At 40.2% G+C, this 19297-nt stretch overlaps 2 protein-coding genes across 2 annotated transcripts; both read right to left on the minus strand.

The window, feature by feature from the left end:
- Positions 1–366: 366 nt before the first annotated feature.
- On the minus strand, positions 367–5440 carry si:ch211-120g10.1 (RING finger protein 39). Its single transcript, XM_054758984.1, has 10 exons — positions 5302–5440; positions 4933–5040; positions 4239–4334; positions 2878–2979; positions 2670–2804; positions 2454–2591; positions 2332–2380; positions 2238–2264; positions 1407–1433; positions 367–1312 (listed from the first exon to the last, which is right to left on the minus strand). The coding sequence occupies exons 2-10, from the start codon at positions 4990–4992 to the stop codon at positions 753–755; spliced, it is 1194 nt and encodes a 397-aa protein (XP_054614959.1). The 5' UTR covers positions 4993–5040; positions 5302–5440; the 3' UTR covers positions 367–752.
- Positions 5441–5970: 530 nt separating this feature from the next.
- LOC129171250 (uncharacterized) lies at positions 5971–18653 on the minus strand. Its single transcript, XM_054759714.1, has 5 exons — positions 18358–18653; positions 17878–17987; positions 15005–15097; positions 12765–12935; positions 5971–8788 (listed from the first exon to the last, which is right to left on the minus strand). Exons 1-5 carry the CDS (start codon positions 18506–18508, stop codon positions 8621–8623), a joined length of 693 nt encoding a protein of 230 aa, XP_054615689.1. The 5' UTR covers positions 18509–18653; the 3' UTR covers positions 5971–8620.
- Positions 18654–19297: the final 644 nt, after the last annotated feature.

The following is a 19297-nucleotide window of genomic DNA, read 5'->3' on the forward strand; positions in this document are numbered from 1 at the left end:
AGGCTCCAGCATACCCCTGCAAGCCTAATTCAGATGAGTGGCATAAAAATGGATGGATGGATGGGTGAAATGCAGCCATAATGGTGGTCTATCCGAATATATATTATATGTTATCAGTACCAAGGCTGGTACGGATCGATACCAAATTAAAATTTTGCACTACAACGTCTAATTTACTGCTAAACAGTTTGACGAGATTTTCAATTGCTTAACTAGTATAATACATATAATATATACATATAATTATGTGTATAATACATAACATATACTGTATTTACATACAGTATATATACAGATGTATGGTATCTCAGGGTAGGTGATTCTTATAATAAATGTGATGTGATTTTGGTATTAAGGAAGAGAGTCAACCATTCCTTTATTTTATTCACAGTTGATATTAGACAGTACATTAGAGATACTATGGCCTCCTTTAAAACACCTGAAAATACATGGAATATGTGAGCAGAGGGTTTAATTTGGGAAAAAGCGAAGTAGCAGCAGGGAGAGTGGATGCTTCTTCCTACTCCTTTTCCGACATGTTGAATTGTGCAAATGTAACCATGTGATGTTCCTTAATGTAACTAAGTAAGCACATCTGAAACAAATAAACAATATAATACCATACACCATGAAGCTATCTGAAAGCTCAAAAAGCTGGATGTTCCTCCCAGTGATTAATATTTGCACAACCGCATTTTCATGAGTTATTACTCTATCTATTGGAGATTTTGAAGGAAGAGTTGACAAGTTCCTCAACCCCAAAGGCAGGATGTAGCACAGAGACACTGAGCATTGACTTCAGGGGTCCTTATCACCAGATCATTGGTGAGCTCCACTGTGCCAAACAGTGGGAAGAGCTTCTCACAAAAGCGCTCGTTGTAGGTATAAATGTGGACATGTGTGTCCACATCATAGAAAGACAGCTGGCCAGCGTCGTAATCAAGGTAGACCCCTACTTTTTGGGGGATGAGGCCTGATGGCAGGGCAGTGAAGGGAACCGTCAGCGCTTTAAGCTCAGTGCCCCTCTCCAAACGGAGGGTGAGGTAACCTGTACCAGTGTTGAGGGATTTGAACCCTTTCCTTAGGGCAGACTCTTTGGCCACGCCCAGCCGCCAATCTCGCTCACCTAACTCCACCTCCCAGTAGTGGCGACCGGCTTGAAAGCCCTCTACTGCAACAGCACACCACCAAGCATCAAAGCGCTCGTGGTAGTTGGGGATATCTTGCCTCTCAAAGCCACAACGCATCCTCTTGTCACCACCGGAGATGAGAAGATCGGGATTGGCTGTATCTTTGTTCAGAGTCACCTCCACTGGCACAAAACATAAAATTATTGAATTAGCAGCGGGAAGACAGACTGAAAGAGTAACATAGAGATGTAAATTCTGATGAAATGAACACTCTACCTGCAGCCTTTGTGATCCAGTCCCACACTGGCAAAAAAATAACCATATGAATTGATGCAAATACACTGTTTAGTGCAATGCTACGATATACATTACAGTAATCCTTCGTTTATCATGGTTAATTGGGTCCAGACACGACCGTGATAAGTGAATTTCCACTACTGTAAGTAGAATTTCTTATTTATAAATGGAATATTTTCAGAGTAAGAGCACAGAAAACCTATTTGGACCTTGTAAATACGGGTTTTAACATTATTAGAGCCCTCTAGACATGAAATAACACCCCTATAGTCACCTTTACACTTGTATTACCCAATATAGTAGACATAATAAAAGAAAATAAGCCATTTAAGGCATAAATGAGAACAAATGTGCAAGGATAGCCGAGTGGGAGGGAGGAAAGCAAGTGATGTTGGTGGCTGTCAGTTGAGTTTTAGCTTGGTGTGGTAGCACGTGTCAGGGATTATAGTGCCTGTTGTGAGATCATTCAAGCCTGTTATTAAAGACTATTGTTCCTGCAATGAAGCCTGGTGCTTACGTGTCTCACCGAACATTACAGTAGCATTACTGACACGTAGTGACGAGTGTAGAATACTACATATCATCACAACGTCTTTGAATGCATCTTCTGAATACCTTACATATTGCATTTGAGTTCATTTAGCCATTTTTATGCACAAAAATGCTTAATTGGGGAAAAATATTTAAAATTAGCTTAAAATGCATTTTTTACTAATAATATTCAACCACAAAACAGAATAATGTATTATATTCAAAGAGCAAAGTGGTGAGGGATTACTGTATTGTGGTAAACAACAGAAGGCTACTGACCTGGCTGAGGAATGTAGGCTATAGCGCCTGAAAAAATATATATTTTTTTGATTGTTATTGTTTAAAAAAACAGTGCTTTTTGTTTATTTTTTACCAAAATCTGTCTTCTGCTTCCACACCAACCACTGCTGTGGTATGGTATTCTGCAGAAACAAAATAAAATATCACAAGTTTGATACTTGCCAAGGCACAGATGTAATGAATATGAACAAGAACCTTATCTGGATCCCCCAGCATTAGAGTCCACAAAACCAGCTCCATGGCATGCAGCAGATTAGGAACATGGCCCCAACGCCAAGCGGACCTCAAGTCTTCCAGAACCTTTGCCACACATTTCCCAGGCCAAACGCTTTGCTACATAACAGTCAATGCAAATAAATGTCACTTTTATGCAGAACAAGAAATCTTCGGAGGAGCACTCTCAGTTCTCACCTCTGGCTGAGTTTGCCAGTCTTTCACCCAATCAAGGAGGGCTAACTTGGCCTTCTGCACCTCCAGCTGGTCAGTCAGATCACACTGTTTGTTGCCGGTGATTTCAGGCCAGCCGTCAGTCTGCATGGGCCTCTTCTACAGACAAATACAGTATTTGAAAATAAACACATCAGTAAGTGATAGGCACTCATCTCTAACAGGTACGTACCTTGCTCTCCAACATAGAAGCCCATTCCAGAATGAAGGCCCTGCAGAGAGATGTTGGCCAGATGTCATCCTGTTTCCAGATGTGCTCCAGGACGAATGAACCCTTTAGTAAGCGCAACAGAGAAGAATTTTGGCGTTGGCTTGGGTATTATTATCTATAGTGTCATTTCATTCATTCATTTCTAGCAATTAAACATAATTTCATCCTCATATAGTGTCCTCATAGTCCTTAAAGGAAAACTTTTTTGGAATTTTGCCCATCATCCACAATCCTTATGTGAACCATGAGCGCATGTCTTTCTCTTTTATGTGCGTTCTAAAGCTATAAAAACAGATAAAAAGAATGCACATAACGGGAAACACATATTCAGCCTATAAAGCCTTCTGAGAAAACTCCCAAAAGCACCAACAACGCCCCATTTGCATATAATGTGACGTGCATAAGCTGCAGCAACATTGTTATTATTATTATTAACATTGATCGAAACTACGTTACTGGCATATTGACACCTTGCCACACCACTGTACGTTGTTAACATGTTGGGCGTGTTTGTTCTGCCTGGGACAAGTCAGGTAGATGGCTTTTAAAATTAGGTTTGCACCTAAGGAGGTTTCATTGACAACAACATTTGAATCTGTGTTTGTGTGCACAACCCCCCTAACTCAAGCCAGTTGTGTGTCCCCACCTTTGGAATCAAAATTTGGTCCATGTCTATTTCAATAATAATAATACGCACCACATCTCAAACATTCATTTCATTTCATTTTCTTATCCAGTTTAGACGCACTGGATTGGGCGCCAGTCAATCACATGGGACGAGAGAGCGTCCATTTAACCTGAAATGCCTGTTTTTAGCCTGTGGGAGGAACCAAAGCACCCGGGGAACATACTCCATTCCACAAACTCCACCCAGACAGGTGCACTTGTGCTGTGCCATGTTATTTCCAACATATCATTGTCGTGTAGATTCTAAGGAAGTAGCATTATCTATTTGGGGAAAAAATATCCTTTGTTATTTGAATTTTTAATAAAGATGTATTGTTTGATTAAAGGCCTCCTCTATAAGTACCTGTTACTGTCTGCAGTTGAGTAAATAAACCTGGCTACTGTATGGAACTACAATAGACTCGAGCGGCAAAGTAGGTTTGATTGCTGAAGCAACAGTGCCCTCCTATGGTAAAGAACGGTAATTCGAGACAGGTGCATCCATGCGGTATGGAAAGGGCATGCCAGCACTTGCATTTCCACCATACACAGAAGAAAGGCATGAACTATATTCTTCGGTGAGCGAGGTGTTGTACTGTTGCGAAATCTGTCAACATACTGTCAAGGTTGGTGAATAATTACAATGTACATAGCACCTGGCACACTCGACCCAGGTCTTTAGCCAGTTCCACAACAAATCGCTGCTCATCCTCCAAGGCTTCAGGCTTCTTCTTTGCTTTCATGTTCAATGCCTGGAAGGAACATGCAAAAGTGAATTAGAAAAAAGGTTAACACAAAGTGCAATTTAAGGGCTTTCCAATGTCGCCATGGTTTTAGTGGTGTGTATTTACGTTCTAAGTTAAAAGATGTAGGCCTACTGAAGAAAAAAAAAGTTATGCAGCATGAAGGTGCCAATCAGATTAGTTTTATATGGCTGTGATGTAATTGCTGCTTAACAAATGCTTGCCAGGAAAAAAACAAAGCAGGTCAAACTGGAAAGGAGCCTGTTACTTAAAAAAAACGTTGAAAATGTGAATCAAACCCATCCCTTTTTGATTTAGTGCCACATTTCGGCTGGTCAACAACTCTCAATAACTCTCAATATGCAACCTGAAGAGGTTATATAATGGTCCGGTCTGTATCTGTCAATAGAATCAATATATGTGATTCCGGTCCAGTCCATATCAAATTTATATCACATTTCCTATGTGATAGATGAATTATAGGTAGATTTACTTGCACATCAGCTGACTCGTGAAGGTGACCCTTTACTGGGATGGACAGAAGCTAAAAGCAAATCCAGTTTACATATTAAACAACAGGGCACTTTCTGCAAGGATGACTGATTACCTTTATTTTGCCTGCCATGTTTTTGACAGGCTCCACCATAAACTGAAAACAGTGAAGCATCTTGTCTGCCTGAGATGAACGTCCTCTTGGATAATAAATGTGACGACGCTGAAAGACAACAAAGAGCTCCAATTTATTTCCAGAGAATAATTGACACATTCGGCTTTAGGGATTTTCAGATTAGAAAGGTAAGATCTGCAAATGCAAATGAGTGCGCGTGCACCTTTATATGCATGACCGAGTGACCCAGATTGACATGCACCACTCGAATACTGTATGTAATAAAACGCGGTGAGTCTTTTTCACGACATAATATGACATGATTACCATGCATTGGCCTATTCAACATGTACTAAGTACTGTACTTACATTTGTTCGCTGACGTACGACGAAGCAACTTCGTTGCGTCCGCAGTTGACGTTCTGAGATGAGTTGCGTTGCTCTTGTGAAGTCGGTGGTGTGTGCTGCAGTGAATGACGTTGTTTACAAGCAACCTGGGACTCGGCTCTTCGGAAAGATCCTCGGCTTTCCCCGTCGATGGCCCAATGTGGACACAGCGCACAGCCATGTTTGTAAGGTAATGACGTCAAGCTGGTGCTCTCCAATTGAATGTACAGCACGCTTTTATAATTTATACATTTATATATTACAATAATATATAATATAGTATAATATATAGTATTCAATAAAATTATAGAATATATATAAATGTAGAAATGTTCCTTCAATCATAAATAAAAAACAGTATTGATTAAATTTACTGTAATACTTTGTATATTGTAATACATTGTATATAATAATAATATAGATATTATTGTCATATATAAATGTATGAATTATAAAATAATATTGCATTATCAATATCATCAATATTGCATTTTACAATTTGTGATTGAGGGAACATACAGCACATCTATTTTGTCGCCTGTAAGTGTTGAAAATCAGACCAGCCTCAGCAATATATATTTTTTTATTAAAAGGTGTATGAAAGGTGTACAACAGAGCATTAATAAAACATCAAACAAATATTCAGTACAGTTGCTGGTGCAAATGAATAATGATGGGTCATTTTTCCTCAATAAATACAAATGGGGACTAAAAAAATGTGTGCTTGTGAGGTACACCCAGGTCTAAATAGGGAACTTATCATTTCTACAATATTTTTTATTCCATGTTCACACTAAGTCGGGAGACTGTGTTTGGATTTTGCATAATATTTTGGATGAATTTGTTTGACACTTGTTTTACGCTCCCATTTTCCATGACATACAGAGTGTGTAGTTGCGTGAGATGATGGTGTATATATAATACACAGTTAACACATAACCATCACCGTGTAACTCCAAGTCAATCACACCTATACTAACCTGTCATGTTAGGAAACGAGACAGACGACAACAAGTGGAATGTTTTTAGAGGTGGTGACCATTTCCTTTTCCTTCTCCTTTATGGCTGATTCTTGTCTAGTTTTACATTTCTCTAACTTTCTGGTGACTAGTGGTACCCACAGAAATTGCTTGGTTAGTAAAAGGTAGAGGAGATACCAGGAGACAGGCCAGTACATCAGGAGAGAGAGATGGCACCGTAGGAGAGCAACCTAGCAGCAGAGTTGCTATCTGCGCCTTTGAGCGAAAAGCAACAGGAGGAGGACAACAAACTGACCTCCTCCTGCTTGTTTCTGCCCAACTGTCACAGTCTCCATGAGGGCAGCATGATGTCCCCACATCCACAAGCGGCACCATGCAGCTCAGGAGCACCAGAACTGAGGATTTGGCTCCAAACAAACCCTCCTCCTAGCTTGGCATTGATGTTCTCATCCAATTTCGGATCAACATTTGCAATAAAAGTGACTGTTGTAATTATTTGATTGGATTCATCTTCAGAAACGTCCTTTAATTGCCATTGTTCACTCGCGACACAATCCAGGTTTTAGGCCAAAATACGCTACCAGTCAAAACAGAACACTCCAAAATCTGTGGAGGAAAACATATTTAAGTGTTAAGATGTCTGTCTTGTTTACATTGTTAAGTCCATTTTTTCTTGCCATTTTTGTAGCAACAAATTAATTTTCTCCAGTACAATGCTGTTCAACTGATGTTCACAAGGGTATAGTACTGAACGCTGCTTTTATGCAGACAGAGGAGGTAGTAAGTACTCTAGAACTTGGAACACCTGTATAAATTAGTTGCACCAATTGCCAAGGCTTCATCAACCTCCATTTCTGCAGAACAGCTTTAAATTGTTGATCTATTTGTGGTCCCTGAAACAGGCCTTTTTGTACAATTCTGAAATACACATCATTTTTAAGGTTTGGGTAACCTTACTTTTTTTTAACCTCTGGCACTTCACCACTTACCTTTGTACCATTTAAGCTACTCATTGGACTTGAATGACCTGAATTTCAATAAATAACTGGAAAAATCTGGGTGTTCTAAAACTTTTGACCGGTAGTGTATGCCTCACACATTTATTAAACGCATTTTAAAGATGGAATCGAAGTCACAGGCACAACACAAAACTATGGCGCTTTGAAGGACTGCCGGAGAAAGTACAAAGTCTCAATGTTGACGAAAAAATCTTATCAGTAAAGCAGAAAGACATAAACATGTAAAAACGGTGAGCTTTCTAACATTGGTGCATGTATGCTGTACATTTTACCCGTATAATCAAGTGTTTCTAAAGCATTACCAGCTTATGGTGAATGAGAAGATGGCCACGGCGCTCCGTCGCGGAAGAAGAGTGGTATTATCGTGAGTGCACAGGCGACAGCGTGCAGGGATATGGCGGGAGACATATATAACGTCGAGCGTTTTGTGAGGTCTGATTTTTTTGAGAAGGCATTTTTGTGACGCAAATGTATTACTCTTTTGAATGCACATTGCTTGGGGAAGCCAAACTCTTTACTTAAATGTCCCCAGCAACTAAGCGGAACTACGTTCTGCATCACCAAAATCAAACCACAACTGCACTTAGGAGACCAAGTGGGGGGTAAGTTGCTGTTAATGGACTACACTGCTAATGGGGGATGTCAAACAACTTCATGTCAAAAAATCCAAACTATTCCTTTAAAGCCTGGTGTTGTAGAATCCAGGTTAATACTGCTATGCTTTTATTTTGAACCTTAACTGAACAGGACGTCAGTGGTGCATGATCTACGCTGTGTAACCAGACAACAGGTATGTTGCGGTGGCTCAGGTGAGAGCGAAAGTAAAATTTCTCTTTACCGTCCGGTTTATTGAGTACCCACACCTGCCCCGCCCTCATGATCATTTTAATCAAATAATAACTTGTATTATTATTTGTTCCATGCATTCGACTCATATTATGGCTCAAGACACCCTAAAATAGACCTCGTGATGTCCACAGAGTAGAATAAAAAGCCAAGGGAGTAACTTTCACTTCCCAATATCTTCATCAAGCAACATGAAGATAAATTCTCTGTATGGCAATTTCAGTCCACAATGTTCATAACGACTTTTCAAGTTGTACCAGCATCATGAAGTCTCCTTCCATAATCAGGTGTTGCACAAATGTGTGCAGCTGCTCTTTGGTTGCCCAGCTCCCCATGGCATACTGTAAAGTCAGTCTTGAGGTATTTGAATCAACATCCAACCATTGTATGTTTCACAGTTCCACTCCATGTGTGTGTTTTTCACATTCATCATCAGTCTTGAGAAGTCGGCCCGCATCACACAGGAAGAACGCTGCGGCTGGTCTCTGAGCTGTTTAGGTGAGGTGGGTCATTTTGAACGTTGCCGTGGTCCCTCAGCGTGGGAGAAGTCTCCAAACTAGATGAGAGGATGTCGTACGGCAGCTCCTCAGACTGACGGATGGTCTCTTCATATGATGGCGGTGGCTGTGAGAAATAGTGAGAGCGGGAGAGATGAAATGTTTTATAAAGCATGTGAAGTGTGTAAGGGATGTGTTGATTTATTGAGTGTAATTCAGATGAATCAAAAATTACGATTTATTTAAATATGCCAATTATTTTCTGTCATGCCCCTCCTTCACGCCCCCCCGATTTGAAAAACTGTTGCGAACTTGTAGTTGCAGGCAGTACAAGACGCCTCACCTCTAGGGGGCCCTGCCCCACTATTTGAGAAGCACTGATGCACATTTGGATTTAGCTTGTCAAGGGCTTGAAGACTGCTTTGGAGTGGAAAAAAAGTCATAAAACGCTGATGATTTTCTATCGTCAAGAGTATCTGCATTTGTCCGGAATCTATTTTCTAGATTCAGCTCCCGAACCCCCCCATTGTTCAGTCGCAACACAGTCCAGGTTTAAACCCTAAATATGCCTCACACTCTTATTAAACGCACTTAGTACAAAATGTATAGTTACTCACCACTAATGAATGATAAAGTAAGATTAATGAACAGATGGAATCAGGGTCACGGCGTAGCCTTTAACCTGGTTGTCAGGCTAGTGCTGGAGGCTAACAGGCTAACGTAAGGCCAGTATCGGCTTTCGATCCTATATTAACTTGCATTCACCTCGCTGCAAGTTTAGGGGCCGGATCGACTGTCGAAGCGAGTGCTTCCATAGCCAAACAAACGTTGGCGTCTCACACAGCACACAACTATGGCTACGTTCACACAGCTGTGACGCCCAATTCAAATTTTCTTGTAACTATCCGGTCTTTTTATGTAGTCGTTCACATTACAAAAAAAAATGCAACCTGTGTTTGTGTGTAACGCAATGCGTCCGGAAAGTGACGCTCATATAAAAAATCTTGCTTGCTTGCTGCTGTAACAAGTTAATTTCCCCGCTGTGGGATAAATAAAGTACATACAACTACGACACACGTGGTGTTCACTGAAGTAAACATGGCCCCAAATCTGCGTCTCAGTCCTGGTGCATTTGTGAAAATTTCAAAAATATTATGCAACCGGACGTTTTCTTAATCAAGGCAGGAAATTTGTGGGGCGCTTGCTCCGACGTTTGGGTGAGCAGTCGGAGACAGGAATGGTGGGACATTGATATGAATCGTGGGTTTATTCAGTTGCAAACATTTTGCTCCTTCGTCTGCTATTTGTCTTTGCGCCTGTCTATTTTGTGTGTCTCCTTTAAATGACGTATATATCGTGATCCGAACATTCAGACTGTATTAGCATCCGGTCCATATCAAATGTATATCACATTTCCTACGTGATAGATGAATTGCACTGCTCACACTGAAAAAAATCAGATACAAGTCGCAAATGAGCAAAAAAATCTGAATTGACCTGGAGTGTGAACATAGCCTTGGGTGCGTTCAAGGACTGCCAGACAAAGTGCAAAATCTCAACGCAACGTCGACTAAACATTATCAGTGAAAAAGACAAACATGTAAAAATGGTGGGCTTGCTATGAGTGGTGCATGTACGCTGTACTTTATTCACCTATATTATCACATACAGGTATATGTAAATTATTGTCAATTTATGGTGTCTTTTATTTTTCTGCTGGAAAAAGTGTCCTATTTTTGAGAAAAAAAAAACCAAACTTTTTTGACCAAAAATCTGCATACTAAATGAATGTTGAATTATGAAAGGGATCCATTATATTTCTATGTACTGTAATCCCTTGTTTATTGTATCAGACTCGACCATAATAAGTCAATTTCCATGGAGTAGGATTCCTTATTCATAAATGGAATACTTTCATAGTTAGAACATAGACAACCTGTTTACAACCCTCTAAATACAGTTTTTAACATGATCAAATACCTCTAGACATGAACTAACACCCCTGTAGCCACCTTACACTCGTATTACCCAATATAGTAGACATAAAAAGAGTAAATAAGCCATTTAAGACATAAGACTCGCACTCGTGTGTGTTGCTGTAAATGTGTTCCCTACGGAAGCAAAGTGAGTGATGTCTGGAGTTCCGAGTGGAGTTTCATCTTGTCGTGGGTTACGGCCGCAACAGTAGTCCGTGTTTTTATTAGGGATTTTTTTTTCATGATTATTGTGCCTGTTGTGAGATAATTCAAACCTGCAATAAAAGCCTGTTGTCTCGGCAATCAAGTCTGGTGATTGTGTGTGTGTCTCACCAAACATTACAGTAGCACTACTGACACCTAGTGACTAGTGTGGAATACTACATCACCATTTTTGAATGCATCTTTTGAAAGCCTTATATTTGTATTTTAGTTCAATTCGTAATTTTTATGCTTGAAAATGCTTAATTTAGGCAAAAGAATACATAACATTAGCTTAATATGCATATGTTATGACTAAAACTAGGATGTGTTCAACCACAAAGCAGCATGATTTATTAACATGTTTGAAACACTGCGGTAGAGTGAAGTCGCGAAATTCAAAACGCGAAGTGGCGAGGGGCGACTGTAGATACAACCTAGGTTCTACTCAGCATTTGTCATTTTATTTTAGTTACAGCCTTCCCATTGGTTAATAGCATCAATATTATTTTCAGTCACAAAGGTTTATGGACTTTCTACTAATAAAACAAAGACAAAAGAGCCAGTTTAAGCAACAAAGAGAAGGCAAAGTTTGCTAGAAACTGGTGAACAAGCAAGAGTTTCTCTGCCAAATGCAATTACCGCGGAGGTTATAATGAAACAGTGGGGGCTGGGTGTGTTAAATTAGCAATTGCACAGTCAACAGTTGAAGACAGGCAAGTGATCTTCTGGTATCAGCAAAAGAAGTTCCTTTGGTAAGTCTGGGATTTTATTTAGGAATGAGGTTAAAGAAAAACAGCTCCATTGGCTCACTTGTTACAAATAATTGATTATTGATTTGCTGTCTTACTAAAACTGCTCACTTAAAAAGAACCTTGTGTTATCTTTTTCAGGGATTCCTTATTTCTGTGGGGCTGAGCGTAAAATAAATGACACACTTTGAGTTAAAGGAAGCTGCAAAGCATGCAAATCAATATACCAAGGAAAATGTACTTTTTTGCAAAAGTGACAGAAAGTGAATGAGTTCCTTTTGAGGCTGGAAATCTGTCAACCGAAAATATGGGGAATTTGTACTTACATGACCAGTTTGCATTTAACCATCTGAAACATGGTGCTTGATCACATCTGGGAGATTCACTCTTCCAGACAGACAGTCCCCTTATCTTTTAATTGCTCAGGGACCTGCAGGCGACTACAGCGACCCTGCAACCCTGCCCTCTGTGTCATACACACATCACACACATACTAGGCAGTTAAGTTTACTGCTCTCATGCCTCGGGCCGCAGGACAGACAGGGGAAATTAAGGAAGCATCAAATGAAAGCCTAAAAAAGAAGGGGATGTTTCTGTGACCAGTGACTGGTAGCACTATGTGTTTCCTGGTAATGCATGTTGAGGGAGTATGGGCGGTCATACTAGGGACTGTTTAATTAAGGAAAGGGAGAAAAGGTCAAAGCAAAAAAAAATAAATTAAAAAAATGACATGAGCACAAAGGTTTCTTGGGCACTATTTGTGTTCAGGGTGCTGGCTTTAATTATGTTTGATGTGACTTTTTCTCATTACCTTGTTTGCTCATGCGAGTCAAAAGCTCAGCGAAAGATCAACACTGTGAAAACCTTGAAACGTGGCCGCCAGCAGCAAACAGTCAATGAGTTAATAGTATGTTCTGTGTAATACGCCCTGAATGCAATCTATCTATGAACGGGCACCCATTGTATCGTATACCGTATTATATATGATGGTGGCGCTATAACAGAAGGGTGTACTATGTTATTATCTGCCCTTTGGAAAGCCCTGCTAAGGGGCCACCATATTAAGAGTTTACACAAGCTTTATGATTAGTTTGCTGGGAGAGTTTTACATATCGCAAATGAAATGCTGCATTGTCATCTAGCTGTGTGCTTGTTGATTGTTAATGCAGCCTACCTCCGTCTCAATAGGTCCATTGAGGCCGAAGCGGTCTGCAATCATCATGTGGATCTGCCTCTGGCGATCTTTTTTACGGACACTCTCGTAGGAGGGCAGTCTGGGCAGGGGGGCCTCCAGAGAAGGTAGACCGTAGCTGGAGGGCAGGCCGACGTAGAACAGCTGACCCGCCTGCACATATTGTCACATACAGGCCATATCACAGCGAGACCGTTCTTAGGGAATAAGGACATGCGCTATCATGTGCCTTGTGGATGTGTCAAGTAACTTTTACGCACAAAATTGCATTCATTATGGGCTTAACCAACAGTACCAATGCCTTCAGTAACATTTTTACCAATAAAAAAGTTGTAATCCTACATTTGAAGTCATAATTTTTTGGAATATTATGATTGTGAATGTAAATTAGAGGCTCTATAAGCATCCCTAACAATGAAATCATTGTTTTTTCTCATAACCATTACATTTTTTTTTTAGTGTGGCCCAATATGATAATTTTCTGGGATTCTATAAATTTTGTAAAAAAATTACTAAACAGTGTTCCCTCGTTTATCGCGGGGGATCCCAAAATGGCCCGCAATAAGTGAAATCCACGAGGAAGCCAACTTCATTTTTTTACAATTATTATATATGTCTTAAGGCTGTAAAACCCCTCACCATACATTTTATACACTTTTCTCAGACAGGCATTGCTCAACATTTCTAAAAAAAAAGTCAAACCTTTCTTTGAATTTTAATGATCAAACTTAATGATCAACACAGGAAATTATTGAGTCACTCGCGCATATTTCACTCCTGTGACCGTGCCCTTTCGTCCTACCGCCATTCCGCTGTACTGTAGCATTTTTGTATCCTTGTTCAAACATTGCTGCAGACGAACCGAAGATTCATTTACAAGCTAGCAAGCTAGTGATGACACAGGAGACATAGCTGGACAGCACAAAGGAGATTGATTGACAATGGTCTACAGCCAATCAATACGCAGAAAACAACGGGCGGTGCAGAGAGAGGGAAGAGATAGACACTCAACTTCCCACAATGCAATTCTTCTTAAAGGGCCATACGCTGTAATTAAAAAAAAGCACTAAAAAACAGCAAATCTGCGAAAGGTGAACCACGATAGAGCGAGGGAACACTGTAATTAGTGTTAAACAAACATCATGTGTTTTAGGTTACTTGAAATTTGATTTTTTTTTTAATAAATTATTTTTTTTAAATGCCAAAACCGTGAGCCAGTTGAAATGAGACATGGTCACGGGAGGACAGAGGATTGAACCAGCAACGTTCAGCCACCCCCATCATAGCATTGTTCCCAAGTAAAACTAGAATTATTTCCTAATAATTATTAATATTTTTGGGTGCTTGGAACAGATTAATTGGATTTACATTATTTACTATGGGAAAAAACTACCTCGGTTTTTGTACGTTTCGGTTGTCGTTTTTCGTTTTTTGGAACGAATAACGAAAACTGAGGTTCTCACCTCAAGTCGCTTTTCTTTTGATCGAGGCTGCAAAATAGCCCCTAATGGAGCCAAAGAAAGTTGCAAGTGCCAGTATTTTCATAAAGAAGGTGAGAAACACTATTGAATTCAAGAAACTCCTAGCAAAACACAAAGGTGGGGTCTGTGTTGATCTCGCTGCCACACCGTGTCTTTGGCAACAATCACGTCTTCAGTGAAGGCAAAAGTAACCTTAAATGTTCATGTATCGCTTTCATTCGTCATTTAAACGCATTTAGAATTGTTTTATGCGTGTAAAACAAAAATTGTAAAACTATAAAAACATGTTTTGTGTTAACATTTTTGAGGCTTGTGGCATAACTGTGTTAGTTAGCATCATAGACAGGCATGGGCACTGACTTCCGGTTCCTGTTTCCATGTAGTAGCATGCTAATAGGCTGCTGACAAGGACGTTTTGTGATAAAAATACATTGAGAACACAGTTGAACTCACACAGTGTACTAATAACATCACATATTACACAAAGTTAGTCAAAATTTGGGCCTAAATTTTTAACATTGACTGAAAAACATGCTAACCGGGGCGGATGCTATCTGAGGTTCCACTGTATATAGGACGATGAGTTAAATATTGCTCAATTTTACTTTAAAAAAGTGGGAAATCAGTTGAGAAACAAGTTGAGCATCTTTTCCTTAAAGGCAAGGTCAGGTGGTGCACTATTTCTGTAGCCTCTCATACAATTTTAACACATTGACCTAATGCACTGCTTTGCTCACTCACCCCAGTATTGTTGTCATCTGGGATGTTAGTCTGCACTGAACAAGGAGATCCCACCAGGGTCTGTCTGCTGCTGTAGTACTGAGGAGGAGCATCCTGTAAAACAAGCACCAGTGAAAGTGTGTCTGAGAGAGGACAAGCATCTATCAACCGATTTATTTACTAAGAGCATCCAAATACCTCAATTAGTCAGATATCGTCCACTTTCAGCCCAATTGACCAATTTCCATGCCTTGTTAAATCACTGTAGGCACTAGCTGCTACAGCAATACCATAAATTATCTAATCAATAAGACGACCACCCTACGATTTCCATGCCTCCTCCCATTCCCACCCCCTTTTACAACATGACTTGTCAACGTCTCACTGTATGAGGTGTTGGCATCCTGGAAAAAAAAAAAGCCTGCAAGGAAAACTAGGTAATCGTCTTGGGTCTAAATGAGCCTCCTTTGTTTGGAGAACAATATGGCGTCCTACTGTGTCATCAGCGTCCCTAGGCAACAAACCACACAGTGTGGCCTTTTCAGCATCTCTCAATTCCCTTTTAACCACAGTAGGTACCGCTTAACGAGCACACTCCACTACACATTATGGCCTCGTATGTCATTTGGGGCGACGTTACAACAAAGTCAATTTGTCGCCTGACTGGGATTTAAATTTAGCAACAGGAGATGCTAGGACCATCGTTTGGTCGCTGCTTTTTATCTTCAGATTATAAACTGACACAAGTGAAGGTTTTCATGTGACAACGGCAGGTTGTATGAAATTGTTTTTAAATGATTTTCCCCCAGGCCCTCATAAACAATGACATCACTTACACTTCAAGTGACGCACGCAAACGACCTTTGCCATAAGCGTCACATTATTTCAGGGACACGGAGACGACACTAAAAACGTGATGTCAAAGGTCATTTTCCCCTCACTGGTGTCGTAGTTTTAAGACGCAACAAAAAAAGGAAAGAGAAAAAAGGAGAGTTGTCCTTTTGTCTCGCCCATTGACTCAGCTTGTGTGAAAAAGCGCAACCGTGTAAAATCAGCGCTCAAGCCGGGGGAGGATCCCGGAGGCAGTGTGCCTTTTTCACCAGAGCAAACTAAAAAGGAGATCCATTGTCTCCATGTGTCCCCAACACCCACAGTGGGGTCTGTCCGCCATTCATGGCGCAAACTGAACCAGGGAAAGGTATGTGACGATGAAGTTGAAGACATGGAAATGTCCCACAACCACACAATGAATGGGTGTGTTTGTGTGCGTCTCTCGCTCAATGCCAAACCTTCATCCCTCAAAAATGACACATTACTTTTAGTGTGCAAGACAGACTCATGGCCAGCATGTCTTGTCTTATCAACCACATGGTGTGTGTGCGTGTGTGTGAAGCTCGACTTCAGCACGGCCACTTTGTTCTAGTCAAACGCTCTGTTAGTTCCTCAAATGCGGTTTACAGAGGCGCTCCGTTAAAACGGTAACTGGACAGTTTCCTGTCTGCCATGAGTCATGTCCCTGCAATAAGAAGATAACACTCTAACTTCACCCTGTGGGACTCACAGAGGTGAGAAAGAAGTCAGGAAGAGGAAGTGGAGAGAATGAAAACGTTACCTCTCTGGCATGTTTACACTTCCCCTGCGCTATCACCTGCAGCTTTACATATGCGTTATCTTTTCTAGATACTCCCTAGTGACTGAGCTTATGCTCCGCACTTCCCTAAAAAAAATCACATTTGCATGTTGTGAACCTTTGACCTCGGTTTACTTGTTTCAATTACATTACATTATGACACTATCTTTTATTCTTGGCCATGGATCGAGCTGTGGCAAATCCGTTTTCGGACAAAGATCATATCAGCTTTATTATAGGACTTTTTTCCACCACTCAGCAAATTAAATATGACACTTCCAAAGGCTGATACACCAAGACCACACGGTGTGCTTGAGCCTTAGTTCTTTTCTGTGTCATCTCAAAACAGAACATCGAGGCCACTTTGGAAAGACAGTTCAGCACAAAAAGCATTTACAGTGGAACCTCGGTTAGCGGTTGCCCCGGTTAACGTGTTTTTTGGGTAATGTCAAAAATGTATGCCAGAATTTTGCCTCGGTTTGCGTACATTTTCCAGGTTAGCGCGTCCTATTAATATACTGCATGAGTTAAACTGTGTTCTTAATGTATTTTTATCACAAACGTCCTTGTTAGCATCCTTAGCTTGCAAACAAAATGGCAACCGGAAGTCAGCTACATTGCGCTTCTATGATGTCATCGGCGGTCAATTCTTAAAAATGTAAACGCAAAACATGTTTTCATTGTTTTACATGCATGAAACTATCCTAAATGTATGTAATTGGCAAATGAAAAAGATGAATTAACATTGAAGATTAGTTGTACTTCCTATGGCAACGTGACTGTTCCCAAAGACCATCTTCCTGTTTTATCTTGAATTCAATAGTGTTTCTCACCTACTTTATCAAAATGCTGACACTTGCAACTTCCTTTGGCTCCATTTTGGGTTATTGAGGTGAGAAACACTATTCAATTCAAGAAATAATCATGGCAAAACAGGAAGGTGGTATCCGTGTGTTGTCTCGGTGCCACATCGTGTCTTTGGGAACAGTCGCATGAAAAATCACATCTTCAATGAAGATAAAAGTAACCTTAAATGCTTGTTTATCCCTTTCAGCCTTCATTTGTGTCTTTATATGAATTTCATGTTGTTTTCTGCATGTAAAACTTTACATATATACAATTTATTACAAATATACATGATTTCTTATGGGAAAAATGTATTGTAATGTAATGTATGGTTAGAGTCGGACCTTCTAGAACAAATTAATGATGACAACCAAGGTTCAACTGTATGTTCCTATTTCTTGTTTTTCCAAGGGCTTACCATATCTGCATGCGGCCCCTGATAGGAGCGGAATCTGCAGCACTGAGGATCCTTGCGGTAAATGATGGACAGGAGCAGCACAATAACAACAAAGAACACCAGGGAGGAAACTGTGTAAAAGCAGGAGGAAGAGAATGGGTTAATCTCAAGATAATCTGGTTTCACAAGGAACAATGTGTGGAAAAAAAGTACCATTTTATGTTTGAAATTTTTTTTTACCCAATTGGACTATTGAATTGATTGACAGGATGTCTGCAGTGATGTACCAGCCAGTGAAGTACAATGACATCTTGAAAATAAGCTAATAGATCGTATAGTACTACTGTTCTGTCAAAATGGGTGTCCCATAAAAAAACTACTGCATGTCTTCTCTTGCCTCATTGGAAAAAGGAAAATAATTGATATAATGCAGTTTCTCAGGTTTTTCGTTTATATGGGCGAAAGTTCCCCATTATTAAAGAGTTGTCTAAATGTACTCACAGCATGCAGCGACAACGGTGAGTTGATCCGACGTCAGCTGTGAGGAGGGAATGGTTGGACTAACAGTTGTGGACATTTCTGCAATGTAAACACTTAACGTTCCTTTCATGGATGTCCCGGAACTCATCAATTTGAACACAAAAGCTCTCATCTTCTTATAGGAGAAAGTCCGACGAGCAACAAGCCCTGTAGTGCTTCCTCATGGTGTAATCCAACGGGGTGACAGCCCACATGCGCTCTGCAAGGCGGATCGCCAAAGTGTCAGGCGGTCAGTAAACACACCACCGCGTTTATGAGCTGGTGATGGCGCACTGACGTCACCGGACCCGCCGCTATAGGCTTAACTGTTGGAGAACTCTTAGAAAAAGTGCATTCGCCGACATTTTAGACGTTCAATACAGTCCAACAGTCATTGGATGTCTATTCCAAATCCTTTCCTCCCAAGTAGTGACTTTAACTCCTGCTTCCTCCACAAATTCAGCTCATCCAGGAAGTTCTGAATGCCTGTACTGGTTTTCTGGTCGCTTCCAGAGATGATTTATCTAACTTCTTAAATGGGGGTACTTGAGATACACAGTAAGGTAAACAAGTATTTGATCCCCTGCTCACTTTGCACGTTTACCCACTTACGTATGAATAGGTTTATAATAACAGAGAGAGAAAGAATGTTAAAAAAAACAACAAATCAAGAAAAAACAATATTAAATCAAGTTTATAAATGTATTCAAGTCCACTATTTATTATGGATTCGGCAATTATGAATTTCAGTTAAATTTAATAACATTTATATAGGCTTTAAATACATACAAAACATGCATCAGAATGAAATGGACCGTGCAAATATTTTTTTTCTCCATGCTTTCCAAACTGGACATCTCACATGCCAGTTCATTGTACTTATAATACTATTATGTCGTGCCATTAATGGTTATTGAACAGA

Source organism: Dunckerocampus dactyliophorus, chromosome 18 (genome assembly GCF_027744805.1).
Source record: "Dunckerocampus dactyliophorus isolate RoL2022-P2 chromosome 18, RoL_Ddac_1.1, whole genome shotgun sequence".
Classification (NCBI taxonomy): domain Eukaryota; kingdom Metazoa; phylum Chordata; class Actinopteri; order Syngnathiformes; family Syngnathidae; genus Dunckerocampus; species Dunckerocampus dactyliophorus.